This window comes from Bombus flavifrons, chromosome 1 (genome assembly GCF_040668555.2).
Source record: "Bombus flavifrons isolate JBK064 chromosome 1, iyBomFlav1_principal, whole genome shotgun sequence".
Taxonomy (NCBI): Eukaryota; Metazoa; Arthropoda; class Insecta; order Hymenoptera; family Apidae; genus Bombus; species Bombus flavifrons.
The window spans coordinates 20,163,613-20,175,938 of NC_138442.1; the positions used below are offsets into that span (position 1 = coordinate 20,163,613).

Sequence of the window (12,326 nt, forward strand, 5' to 3'; positions counted from 1 at the left end):
TCACGTACCGGAGGCCTGCCTGGCTGGTGACCAATAAGATCATCGACTGTTAGAGAGAAAAATTATCGGTTGAATGCGTGTTGACTGTCCACCTTGGAGGAGTTATGGTTTCGGATGACGTTCGTTAGAAAATACATATCACTTTAAATTCCACCTGAACAGCAGAGAATCGATTCGCGTGGAGATCGTGTAATTACCGTTGTACACGAAGGGAAAGGTAATCCAAAGGTAAGTACAAGAGCCATTCTTGGAAAAGTATCGGGGATGATATAGAAACAGAAGAGAAATGAAAGGGAGATAAGAGGATTTCTTTATGGATTTCTTTTATTCCTGACTTTGTGTAATTAAGTTCTTCCGGTGGGGTTGAGACCCATCGTGTTATATCGAGGATAGTCGAAAAAAAAAAAAAAAAAAAGAAAGCATCGTGCGATATTATCGTGCGTTATTATTAAATTAATTATTTAATAAGCTTCGTCTGAATGATAGAAAATATGTATTGCTTATTATTTCTTAAGAGAAAAATATGTTAATTACGTTTGAAAAACTCTATAAAATATTCATTATAAATCTTTCTCGTATCTGAACGTTCCTTTGCGACGAAGTAAAATAAACGACGCTCGAAGTAAAAATATGCAGAAGAGATATTGAAACGTATAAAGTAGCTTAATTAAATACGGAGAAACGTTGGAAGAGCGATATAAATTATTTAGCGTTATATGGTTAAAATATCAGAATAGTATATCATATAACAAAATAACGTAATTTATGATTTATTAATATTTTCAATGAAATATAATTTAATATGTGACCTGAACAAAATTTATTTCTCCTTTATAGCGCTTTAGTCTTGTATCTGGATATATAAAATATAGAAAATAACGGAAAATTAGAATCTTTTTACCAATTCATAAGAATGAAATATTCAAATAATTGCAACGCGCCATCTGACGTATTACTATGCAACTCTTTTGATCGTAGATACCAACTGAGGTTACAACATAGCAAATCTTTTTGATTTTCGATTTTATTGGTACATGTAGATAGAGTTACTATCCTATATAATTTCTAGCCTCTAACTCTCTTAGAGAGAATGTCTTCTCTAATAATATGAACTAGTATGAAGTAATCATCTCGTGGATGGGGGAGTACACTGTACACAACACCACGCGTCATATATGGTCAGATGTTCGATTATACTTATTGCAATGCAATAAAATTATTATATTCAACATTGTGTGTTATTTTGTGAATTGATGTACGCTGCGGATTTCGAATCTCGTTATTAATCTGTCTAATAAGTGCAACGAAGTAATGTGTAGTTTTTATGTCATCGTTGCTTGTGTGTGGAATTATGGTTATATTTAGTATATGACGACTACGGTGTTTTGAAGCACGAAGCACTGCCACTCCTTCCGTTATAATATTTTTACAATTTTTTAATTTTATTTGTAAGTGAAAAAAATGGAAGATATATTTCAATGGTGTCGTGAAGGAAATGCCATGCAAGTACGTGTTTGGCTGGATGACACCGAACATGACATGAATCAAGGGTAAATATAGGAAAATTCCATTTTCCGAGAAGCACCGTCTCCTGTTCTCGTTTTTTTATTATTTTTTTTATAACCGCTATTGGTCTCTGTTTTCTTTAACACCGGTCTTTCGAATGTATTTTTGTTGTTGTTTAAAGTTTTTTATCTGGATCGGTCTTTTTAATTATAATAATAACAATTTAAAAAATATATATTGTTTTTTCTAATCCTTGTTATCATCCCATTGTATCCGTTTTTATACTTCTTATTTATTTAATTATATTAAACTGTAACATTAGTCTGATTTCATTTATGATTTCATGTTCTATGTATAGAGATGATCATGGGTTCAGTCCACTCCATTGGTGTTGCAAAGAGGGACACTTGAAATTGGCTGAGTTGTTAGTTAGCAGAGGAGCACGTATTAATGCAACTAACAGAGGCGATGATACTCCACTTCATCTTGCTTCTGCCCATGGGCACAAAGAAATAGTTCAATTGGTAAGCCAAATATAATTGATTGTATGTTAAAATGATAAGATAGGAATATACTCACATATTGAACAATTTTGTAACATAAAGGAACAATCGATGTTGGAGAGTCAAGTACATAAATAAAAATAATCATGTTTCTTTATTTTTAAGAATTTAATGGAATTTATTTTTATAGTTACTTAGGAACCGAGCGGATGTCAATGTCACAAATGAGCATGGTAACACTGCCCTTCATTATGCATGCTTTTGGGGCGATCAAGCAGTTGCCGAAGAATTGGTAACTGCTGGTGCTTTGGTATCAATTGCAAACAAGGATGGTGATACTCCATTAGATAAAGCACGAGGCCATTTGGCCAAAAGATTACATGGTATTTAATAATTGTTAAGGAGTTATTGATATATGATACGTTGTTTGCGGATTTGTAATATATGAACTATTGTATTGCCAAATTGATTTTTTAGATTTAGCTGTAGAATATGGACAGGACTTAAAAAAGATTCAGTTTAAAGATCAAAGCTGGCTAGGTTTGAAAACTAGAAGTCGTGAGTAACATTGTATTCTGTTATATTTAAGAATTCTAATTAGTAACTGTTAATTACTAATGTCTAGTTATATCATTTAGGTGATGCAACGCTATCAAGGCACAAAGGAATAAACATGGCAGATCTTTCTCTGCATACTCATTTAGCTAGTACGCCAAGTGGTGAAACATGGCGTGGACGTTGGCAAAACAATGACATTGTGGCAAAAATATTGAATATACGTGAGTGTACGGCTCGAATTTCAAGAGACTTTAACGAAGAATTCCCAAAATTAAGAATTTTTTCACATCCCAATGTACTACCTGTACTTGGTTGTGTCAATCAACCACCGCAATTGGCAACTGTTTCGCAATATATGGCACGTGGGAGTTTGCATAGGCTTTTACATGGAGGTACAGGCGTCGTTGTCGACACTGCTCGTGCACTTAGACTTGCTCTCGATGTCGCGAGAGCTATGGCATTTCTTCATGGGCTCGAAAGGCAAAACAGATGTAGATTTCACCTTAATAGTAAACATATTATGGTATTTTCATTCGTCTTTATAATGATATAATATTATTATGTAAGAATTTCGGTAATGAATATATTCGATATTCGTATAGATTGATGAAGATTTAACAGCTCGCGTGAACATGGCGGATTCGAAATTTTCATTTCAAGAGGTGGGTCGAATCTACGAACCAGCGTGGATGTCTCCGGAAGCATTAAGTAAACGTCCGGCGGATATAAATCTCGAGGCCAGTGATATGTGGAGTTTTGCCGTCCTGTTATGGGAACTTGCGACAAGAGAAGTTCCGTTTGCAGATCTTTCGCCGATGGAATGTGGCATGAAAGTTCGTTAAGATTTGTACATCGTTCATTTAACATAAGTCGGTAATTTAGTGATTATATTCATTTTTTGTGTATTTGTTGTAGATTGCACTAGAGGATTTACGTGTTAGTATACCTCCAGGAATTTCACCGCATCTTGCTAAGCTTATTAGAATTTGTATGAACGAAGATCCAGGGAAACGTCCGTCTTTTGATATGGTCGTTCCTATACTCGATAAAATGAAACGCTAATTTTTGATATAATTTTTCTGTGCATTGTAATAATCGTGGCTTTCGTCCAAACATGTGTTTCATTGCGAATGCGATTAATCAAAGATTGTTGCAAATTAGTTTACTTAATGATTGGTTCGGATTTGTGATAAAGTAAATCGAAGCAAAACGAGCGATTCTCATTTGAATTGCGAAGCACATAGTTATACTTGACGAAATGTTTCGAAAAACTGTACCTGCTAATCGGTATCAGCATATAGAACAAAAATGATAAGGATCATTTATAGAACTGATCGAAATAAGTAATGTGCTAATTGATTTTTGGCAATTTCAAGCAATGCATTTTATTATTATTCAGCTGTAAAACCGGTGTTCTTGTAAGAATGTCATTACCACTAAATCTTTTCGATACAAATTGTTTTTTATCGAATACATTCTTTACTAAATCTATTATTATTTTTATCATTATTTTTCGACGCTTTTCGCAATGAACACAATTTAGCAGAAAAATCTTCGAATATTTTTGATAAACTGGTAAATAGTTTCAGAAATGGACACTCGCTAAACGAAGTGTCATTTGTATGAGTTATTCGTTATTGTTTTCTTGTCGGTAGATTTTAATAGAGATAATCGAAGTTGGTTAATGAAAGATAATCTTTATTAACTATTTTAAGCTAGAAATCTTTTGGGCAAAATTTGTACAATAATTAAATGATAAAAAATACACATTAATTTATATTTGATGAAACATACTGAATTCTTCGAAAGGTAAAGCTCCCGAATAGTTGTATCCTCGCTGGTATCTATGCTCTTGAAGTATATTGTCAGATCACCATTCTAAACAATCTTTTCTCATATATACATATATAGGGTGGTCGGTTTCACTTTACGAGTTACACACAAAAGTATGTTTGGCTTCATATATATACTTTGCTTCTATTTTTTATACAAAATTGAAGATTAGATATTATAATTATTGTTTGTACATGCGCGTGTGCGTTCAAATTATAATTGTGCTGATCTAGTCGCGCCATTATTGATATTGTCCATCCGGACCGCCAGCAGTTAAATACTCCTTCACATATGGAGTTCAGTGACTGGAATTTTTATTAGTTTTATCGTTGTTTGTGTCACTATGAAGATACTAAAACAGTATAATTAAAATTCATGAGAAGGCTACACAGTAGGTTATCGACAGAGTAACCTTCATGCGGTATATATAATACCAAATATACTTTAGCGTATAATTAGAAAATTAAAACCAACCACCCGTTGTATGCATACGAAAAATTTATTTAAAATGGTGACGTTGACAATAGGATTTAAGGGCATCAGAATCTGTGAAGTGGCAACATGGCCCTTCGAAAAATTCGTAGCAAAATTTAGAGAAGATCTGAAAATGTCAGAATAAGGAATATATGCACCGATTTTTAAAATAACTTTTTACTATTTACTAGATAACTTTTGATATAATTTTTCTTATATCGTTAATTAAAAACCATTTTCATTCCCAAAGAAACCTAATTAAACGTAATCAAATTGCACTTACTAATTGCATTAGGAAATGCAGCCTCAACTGATCTGCCTTTATTAAAATAACTAAACTATATTTTTTATACAATCGTATTTAAAGAAATAATGTGCCTACGAAAATCTTCCACAATATTTGTTCATATATAGTGAGCAAGTTTATTGTTGTCTGTTATTTATACAATTTTCATGTATTCCTATTGTGTATAATCATATTCACATTTTCTAAATAGATATCGACTCGTCTTTTTATACATGTATAATATGATCGATTTTATAATATCGTTAATTCTGTTGATACATTCTGCTACACGGAATGTTAATTATACTATTACTTTTCTGTCATCTCACTCTGAATATGGCCAGCATATGTGGCATCAATATCACAAGTTAGATCTTATAACCTCTGACATATTGTATCTTAAAATGAAGATAAATAAAACTCTGCAATACATAAATAGTGCCTAAAGTTATTTACCATATATTTTCTTATATTTCAAATATGATTTATTTGTTAAAGTAAATAACTAAACTCAGTAATAAGTTTCTTCCCCAATTTATCGTCGGTATGGTGGAGAGAAAATGTTATATTCGCATACATATCATGTTCTATGCTCGCGGACAAAACCCATTTAGTTGGCACGCTAAGTGCTGAAACATTGGCAAAAGATTTGAATATATAACAATTTTGATAAGTATCGCTGTTTGTGGATAATATTTTAATCAATTTGTAATCAATATCATGATAAGCACCGTTCAGACATACTTTAAGGTGCAACTTTTGATAGCAGATATTTAAGTCTTTAATGAACAGCCTGATAATACTGTTTGATATGATAAGAGTACAAACTCGAGTCGCTCTAAATACTCGGATTCTGAATGTAGAAAGGAGTGGCAGTATCAAGTTGGCAAGACTTTGGTTAACAATGAGCAAACCGATAGTGCTCGTAAAACAAGGTAAATTGGAAGGCGCGGTACAGAAAAGTGCCCTAGGATTATCATATATCGGCTTCAAAGGAATACCTTTTGCTGCTCCTCCTATCGGAAATCTCAGATTTAAGGTACATTTTCGACAATTGTCCTTATCATGCGTTTACTTCATTACGACATATTAAATATCATACCAACCATGACATTGTAAAATTGTAGAGTTCCAATTATCTTAATTTATACAATTCGAAATAACTTCCTATTACCCATTAATAAAAGACGATTAATAGGAGTAGCGCACACAATGTGATGCGTTACGTAGGTTATATTCACTTATTATAAAGGAATCTTAATTTTTTTGCGAAAATAGGATCCTCAACCACCTGCACCATGGGTTGGTATCAAGGATACATCCAAAGCCAAAAAATACATTTGCCCACAATTGCAAGAAGTTCCACCTTTCGATGTTATTGGTGACGAAGATTGCCTTTACTTGAATGTTTATACGAATTCTCTCAATCAATCGAAACCGGTTATGTTTTGGATACATGGAGGGGCATTCATACTAGGAAATTCGAGCTTTTACGAATCGAGGCCCGATTATTTACTCGCTAAAGATGTTGTGGTTGTCTCAGCTAATTACAGGCTTGGCGCATTCGGTTAGTTTTGGTTCAGATTTATGGTAAAAACATGCCTATTTCTGTCGACATCATATATGCATACATTCGCAAAATATCAAAAAAGAGATTGTGCATGCAATTTAGAAACAAAATTTTTACTTTACGAATAAATACAAAAGCCCTAGAATTATCCAGTTTTTTAAATTTCAAGGATTTTTAAATTTGGGTCACCGAGTCGCGCCAGGAAATCTAGGCTTAAAAGATTTAATCGCAGCTCTAGAGTGGGTCAAGGAAAATATTGCCAACTTTGGCGGAGATTCCAATAATGTTACGATTTTTGGAGTTAGTGCTGGAGGTACTCTAGTGCATTCCTTACTCGTATCGCCTCGCGCGAAAGGTAAAACGTATTTTGATTACGTCCTTGATAAAATTAAATCATATCTTTGTGATTTGCCGAGATATATTGGACTTTCCAAAAGACTTGTGTTAATCCCGCTACTTCGATACTGATTTTAGGACTGTTCCACAAGGCGATTTTGCACAGTGGAACGTTGACATGCCCTTGGGCAAGCCGAGGTGCTGAAAATCGTCCTAAACGTGGTTTTAAACTCGCTTCACTTCTTGGAAAAGATTCTAATGATCCTGTCGAAGTTGTCGAATTTTTACGAACGGTGCCCGCTGAGGACATCGTGAAAGCTCAAGCCTCTCTGTTATCTCCAGAGGTAACAAGTTTTCTTTTTATGAACATACTTCATAATTATAATGAAATATCGGAGATTGAAATAAACAGGATTCCTTATTTCGTCTTATAGAAAGAGGAGACTAGTACCCTTGCTTTTGGACTCGATTATGACGAAGTGGCGGAGAATCCTGTTTTACCAAAACCGATCGAACAATTAATTGCAAAAGAAGCAGATGTGCCTGTGATAATTAGTTACACCGCTCAGGAATATATTATGTTCATGAAAGGTGGGTTCAGTTAAAACTCGGAGAAAGAGAAGTATTGTTCCCTGTTCATGCATCGATATTATACGATTTTTGTATTTCTCAGATAAAAGCGAAAAATCAATAAATTCTTTTAATCGGAATCTGTATAACCATCTGAAAACTTTGAGATCATTGAAGACGATAGAGGATGCAGAAATGGAAAAATTGTTCGAACTGGTGAAAAATCAGTATTTCGGTGGAAAACCGATTAGCGAAGAAAACATAAGCGAATATTCAGAATTGCTTACTCTTATTAATTTCGGCATTCCCGCGATGATGCTGTTAGAGGATCGAGTAAAAAGAACAACCGCGCCTAGTTATTTCTGTGTATTTTCGTACATTGGCAATGAGAAAGCCCCGACGGATCTCCTAGTAACACGACTGTTTTCTGGTAACTGCATTTTTTAAATTTATTACCGCATAATTATCAGATTATGTACACAGCTATCAAATGCACTATTTACTCTTACACTCCAGGAGCGTCTCATGTAGACGACATCGCGTATTTATTATATTTACCCAGATGTAAAACTGACAATCCTGATCCACCAACGGTTGGTACGAAGGATAGGATTACGTTAGAACGAATGACTAGAATGTGGACTAATTTTGCCAGAACTGGGTAAATTTTCAACATGATTTTAAAAAGCATGAATTTGAATTTTATAATTTATATATCGTATATGTTTAATATAGGGATCCTACCTCAGTTAAAGATGAGTTTGTCAACGTTGATTGGAAGCCTGCAACGACGAAGGAGCTTTGTCATTTAAAAATTGACGATGAATTACAGTTGCTGTCTCTTCCACCACACCTTTTATCCTTTAAATAGGTCTCATCAATTGTTTTTTATTTTAACGAAGATCAATATGCAATTTTTCTTACGACGACAAATTATCAAAAAATATTTTCATCCTCAGAGGAACGTATTAAAACGTTATAAAAAATGTAATTTTAATTAATCTGTCTGGATGTTAGATTATCTCGATGTCTTCAATAAAGTGATTGAATTATATTTTTTATATGATTGTACTTATAGAAACAATGTCCGTCTGAATATTGTTTCCATATTTATATAATATATTGTATTCATATATAGTGAGAAGATTTATTATATAATGTATTGTATAATTTTCATGTATTTTTATTAAATACATATATTCATATTTCTTAAATGACTATTAACTCATCTTTTTGCATATATTACAATGTAATTATTGATTCTATTCATAATATTCTCGTTTATTAAATATTAATTATAATTAATACTTAATGTCATGGTTACTTTTTGGTGGAAGAATCATTGTTTATCGCATTGCAAACACAACTGAACTGACGTAATACGTCCAAGTCAGTAATCCGAAAGACAGCGCGATCTCGTAGGAAGGTCCACTTTTCCAATGATAATATCCCAATACGTATCGTAAATAAAGTATCGTAAATTTTTCTTTCTGAATGAACTCCCCATCACTACCTTGTCATATGTTAGCCATTTTGAGGCAAGAAATTAGAACAGTTTTTTAAGAACAGACTTATGTAACCATCGACGGTATCTATAGCAATATAATTGCACCACTGCATTTTCCATATGTATAATTCACTATAGTGGAAGTCGCATAAAACACTTTATTATTAATCTAAAACAATTACTCCATTAATTTTTAACAATTATACTTTTAATTTATAACAATATGCTTGCCTGAATTAAAAAAAATTATGCTCTTAATTTATAATAGTTATGTCGTTCGACTATAATAATGCAGTTATTTTCATCATAAACTGGCATTCAATATAAATTAACACAGTTCTAAATCAAAAACTAGTATCACAGAAATGAGAATTTAATTTTAGCTTGTAAAAATTATTATAATTATAAAAATGGTTATTGCAATAAATCGTTAAAGGCGTCAACCTACAATAGAAATTAAAGAATTAATCGAAGAACAGCTTTTACAAATTACATTAACAATTTATTACATTTAAACTATTGCCTTATAACACAAACGATTAAACAAAAACATTAAAACTATTGCTTTATAATATTTAAGCCATTAATTTATAACATTTAAACTACTAATTTATAACATTTAAGCTATTAAATCATAACATATAAGCCATCAGTTTATAACTTTTAAATTATTAATTAACAACATTTAAGCCATTACTTTATAACATTTAAGCCATTAATTTATAACAACCAAACCATTAACTTATAACATTTAAACCATTAATTTATTAAATAGTTAAAGGCGTCAATTTACAATAAAAATTAAAAAATTATTAAATTTGATCGTGTTATAATGGAAAAACCGCCTTTCACAACAACAGCAAACCGTTACTGTTCGATTCACCTTCAGATACCTTCGCAAGTACATGCCATCAGGTATATATGCGACGCAAAACTCGCGCGCGAGCTCATTTGCGTGTGGTCTCCCGTACCGTAAAGATCGAAGAATAGTTTTTACAAATTACAATAACAATCTGTAACATTTAAATTATTACCTTATAACGCTTCAACTAGTAACCAACAACATTTAAGCTATACTTTATAATATTTAAGCCTTTAATTTATAACATTTAAATTATTAATTTATAACATTTAAGCCTTTAATTTATAACATTTAAACTATTAATTTATAACATTTAAGCCATTAATTTATAACATTTAAACTACTAATTCATAACATTTAAGCCATTAATTTATAACATTTAAACAACTAATTTATAACATTTAAGCCATTAATTTATAACATTGAAACTACTAATTTATAACATTTAAGCCATTAATTTATAACATTTAAACTACTAATTTATAACATTTAAACTATTAATAAACAACATTTAAACTATTAATAAACAACATTTAAACTATTAATAAACAACATTTAAACTATTAATTAACAACATTTAAACTATTAATTTATAACAGTTAAACTATTAATAAACAACATTTAAACTAATAATTAACAACATTTAAATTACTAATTTATAACATTTAAGCCATTAATTTATAACATTTAAACTACTAATTTATAACATTTAAACTATTAATAAACAACATTTAAACTAATAATTAACAACATTTAAACTATTAATAAACAACATTTAAACTATTAATTAACAACATTTAAACTATTAATTTATAACATTTAAACTATTAATAAACAACATTTAAACTAATAATTAACAACATTTAAGCCATTAATTTATAACATTTAAATTACTAATTTATAACATTTAAGCCATTAATTTATAACATTTAAACTACTAATTTATAACATTTAAACTATTAATAAACAACATTTAAACTAATAATTAACAACATTTAAGCCATTAATTTATAACATTTAAACTATTAATTTATAACATTTAAGCCATTAATTTATATCATTTTCGTATTCTAATAACGAACAGTATAATTGTTGCAGACGAATGCATTACATTCACGTCATGCGTAAGCATTTGTTTGATGTCGAAAAACATTTCACAATTTTCAACTAATATTTTTCATACTTGTTTCTATTTCTTAACAATAATTTGTAAGTGTAAAGGAATAGCGGTATTTTCTAAATAAACATTCGATATAGAAAAGAAGAAAATTGTCGAAAAGATATTTAGCTTCTTTTTCACCACTCTCCCCCACCCACCCTACCTTAAAGAGCTTTATTTTCAGCGAATATTTGTAACCGCGCGCAATGCGGTTTATAGAGTCAGTGTTTGTTACGCGATAGTTTCCTTTGAATATTTTAAAATCACGATAGTTTTGATTAAAGTCGCGGAAACGTAGTCTTAATTTTAACAGTCTACTTTTGAACATTCGTTTCCGGTATTAGAGTCAGTGCATCTCTCAAGAGGATAAAGACTCACCAGTGGCTGAAGAATGTAAGTAGTTTTATATCATGTATTTCAATTTGTTCGCTTCTTTGTATTTCGTTTGAATTATTTTTAATTAGAAAATAAAAATGATCGATAATTTAGAAAGCTATACATGTTTTTTTTTTAATTGGAATAAACTGTTAAAGTGTTAACATTCGATTACAATAACATTGTCTCTGATATGCATCGAAAATAACTGAATTTTCAATTATTTCATTTCAAACTTTTATATCAGAGTTTCATTTTGCTACATACTTATTACGGTTTTTTAGAATTTCAATCTCTATCATTACTAAAGATACAAATTTAATCAACTTCCATTTTTCATTATCTTCAATTTTTCAAACCATCACTCATCGTGTTCCGTTCTGTAATAGATTTTTCGCAACCTCCACTTCCACGATTGGACCTTCAACGGTTCCTGCCTGATGTTAGTCTTCCTGATGATATTCGCTGGGGTGGCGCAGCATCCATGGTACGTCCTCTGTTTCTCCGCTTCGAACGGTGAGTCGCATGCATTTCTGTTCCTCCGGTCACCCAATCATGTCGTAGGATGAAAGGTCCGAATCGGCACGGGTGACCGGTTGTATTACGTAGAATTTTGTTGCGAGCATAGTGACCGCGGGTATTTTTTATACCCGTGAGTAGTAACATTCTTTTTTTAAATTTATTAGTTTAGGATAGGTCTTCTTGCACAGCGCGATTATAATAATTAGTTTAAACATATACACTTGAGAATATATTCGTGTTATTTATAAATATGCATGTTCATATT

General features: G+C 31.4%; 2 protein-coding genes across 2 annotated transcripts; both read left to right on the plus strand.

Moving 5' to 3' along the window:
• Positions 1-1,076: 1,076 nt before the first annotated feature.
• On the plus strand, positions 1,077-5,469 carry Ilk (integrin linked kinase). The gene is made up of 7 exons (XM_069120136.1): positions 1,077-1,550; positions 1,865-2,030; positions 2,200-2,392; positions 2,487-2,567; positions 2,648-3,090; positions 3,170-3,400; positions 3,483-5,469. The coding sequence occupies exons 1-7, from the start codon at positions 1,462-1,464 to the stop codon at positions 3,627-3,629; spliced, it is 1,350 nt and encodes a 449-aa protein (XP_068976237.1). The 5' UTR covers positions 1,077-1,461; the 3' UTR covers positions 3,630-5,469.
• A 373-nt stretch (positions 5,470-5,842) lies between these two features.
• Positions 5,843-8,835, plus strand: LOC138181598 (esterase FE4-like). The gene is made up of 8 exons (XM_069116609.1): positions 5,843-6,199; positions 6,439-6,727; positions 6,900-7,085; positions 7,205-7,410; positions 7,501-7,657; positions 7,740-8,066; positions 8,153-8,297; positions 8,372-8,835. Exons 1-8 carry the CDS (start codon positions 5,945-5,947, stop codon positions 8,505-8,507), a joined length of 1,701 nt encoding a protein of 566 aa, XP_068972710.1. The 5' UTR covers positions 5,843-5,944; the 3' UTR covers positions 8,508-8,835.
• The last annotated feature ends 3,491 nt before the right edge of the window (positions 8,836-12,326 follow it).

What these genes read in the sequence shown, in the direction of transcription:
- LOC138181598 (XM_069116609.1), top strand. Translation starts at nt 5,945, where the DNA reads ATGAACAGCCTGATAATACTGTTTGATATGATAAGAGTACAAACTCGA. An exon ending in TTACAGGCTTGGCGCATTCG is followed by an intron (nt 6,728 to 6,899) that starts GTTAGTTTTGGT and finishes TTAAATTTCAAG; the next exon opens with GATTTTTAAATTTGGGTCAC. An exon ending in CGTATCGCCTCGCGCGAAAG is followed by an intron (nt 7,086 to 7,204) that starts GTAAAACGTATT and finishes TACTGATTTTAG; the next exon opens with GACTGTTCCACAAGGCGATT.
- Ilk (XM_069120136.1), top strand. Translation starts at nt 1,462, where the DNA reads ATGGAAGATATATTTCAATGGTGTCGTGAAGGAAATGCCATGCAAGTA. An exon ending in TTTGGCCAAAAGATTACATG is followed by an intron (nt 2,393 to 2,486) that starts GTATTTAATAAT and finishes TTGATTTTTTAG; the next exon opens with ATTTAGCTGTAGAATATGGA. An exon ending in AGGTTTGAAAACTAGAAGTC is followed by an intron (nt 2,568 to 2,647) that starts GTGAGTAACATT and finishes TATATCATTTAG; the next exon opens with GTGATGCAACGCTATCAAGG.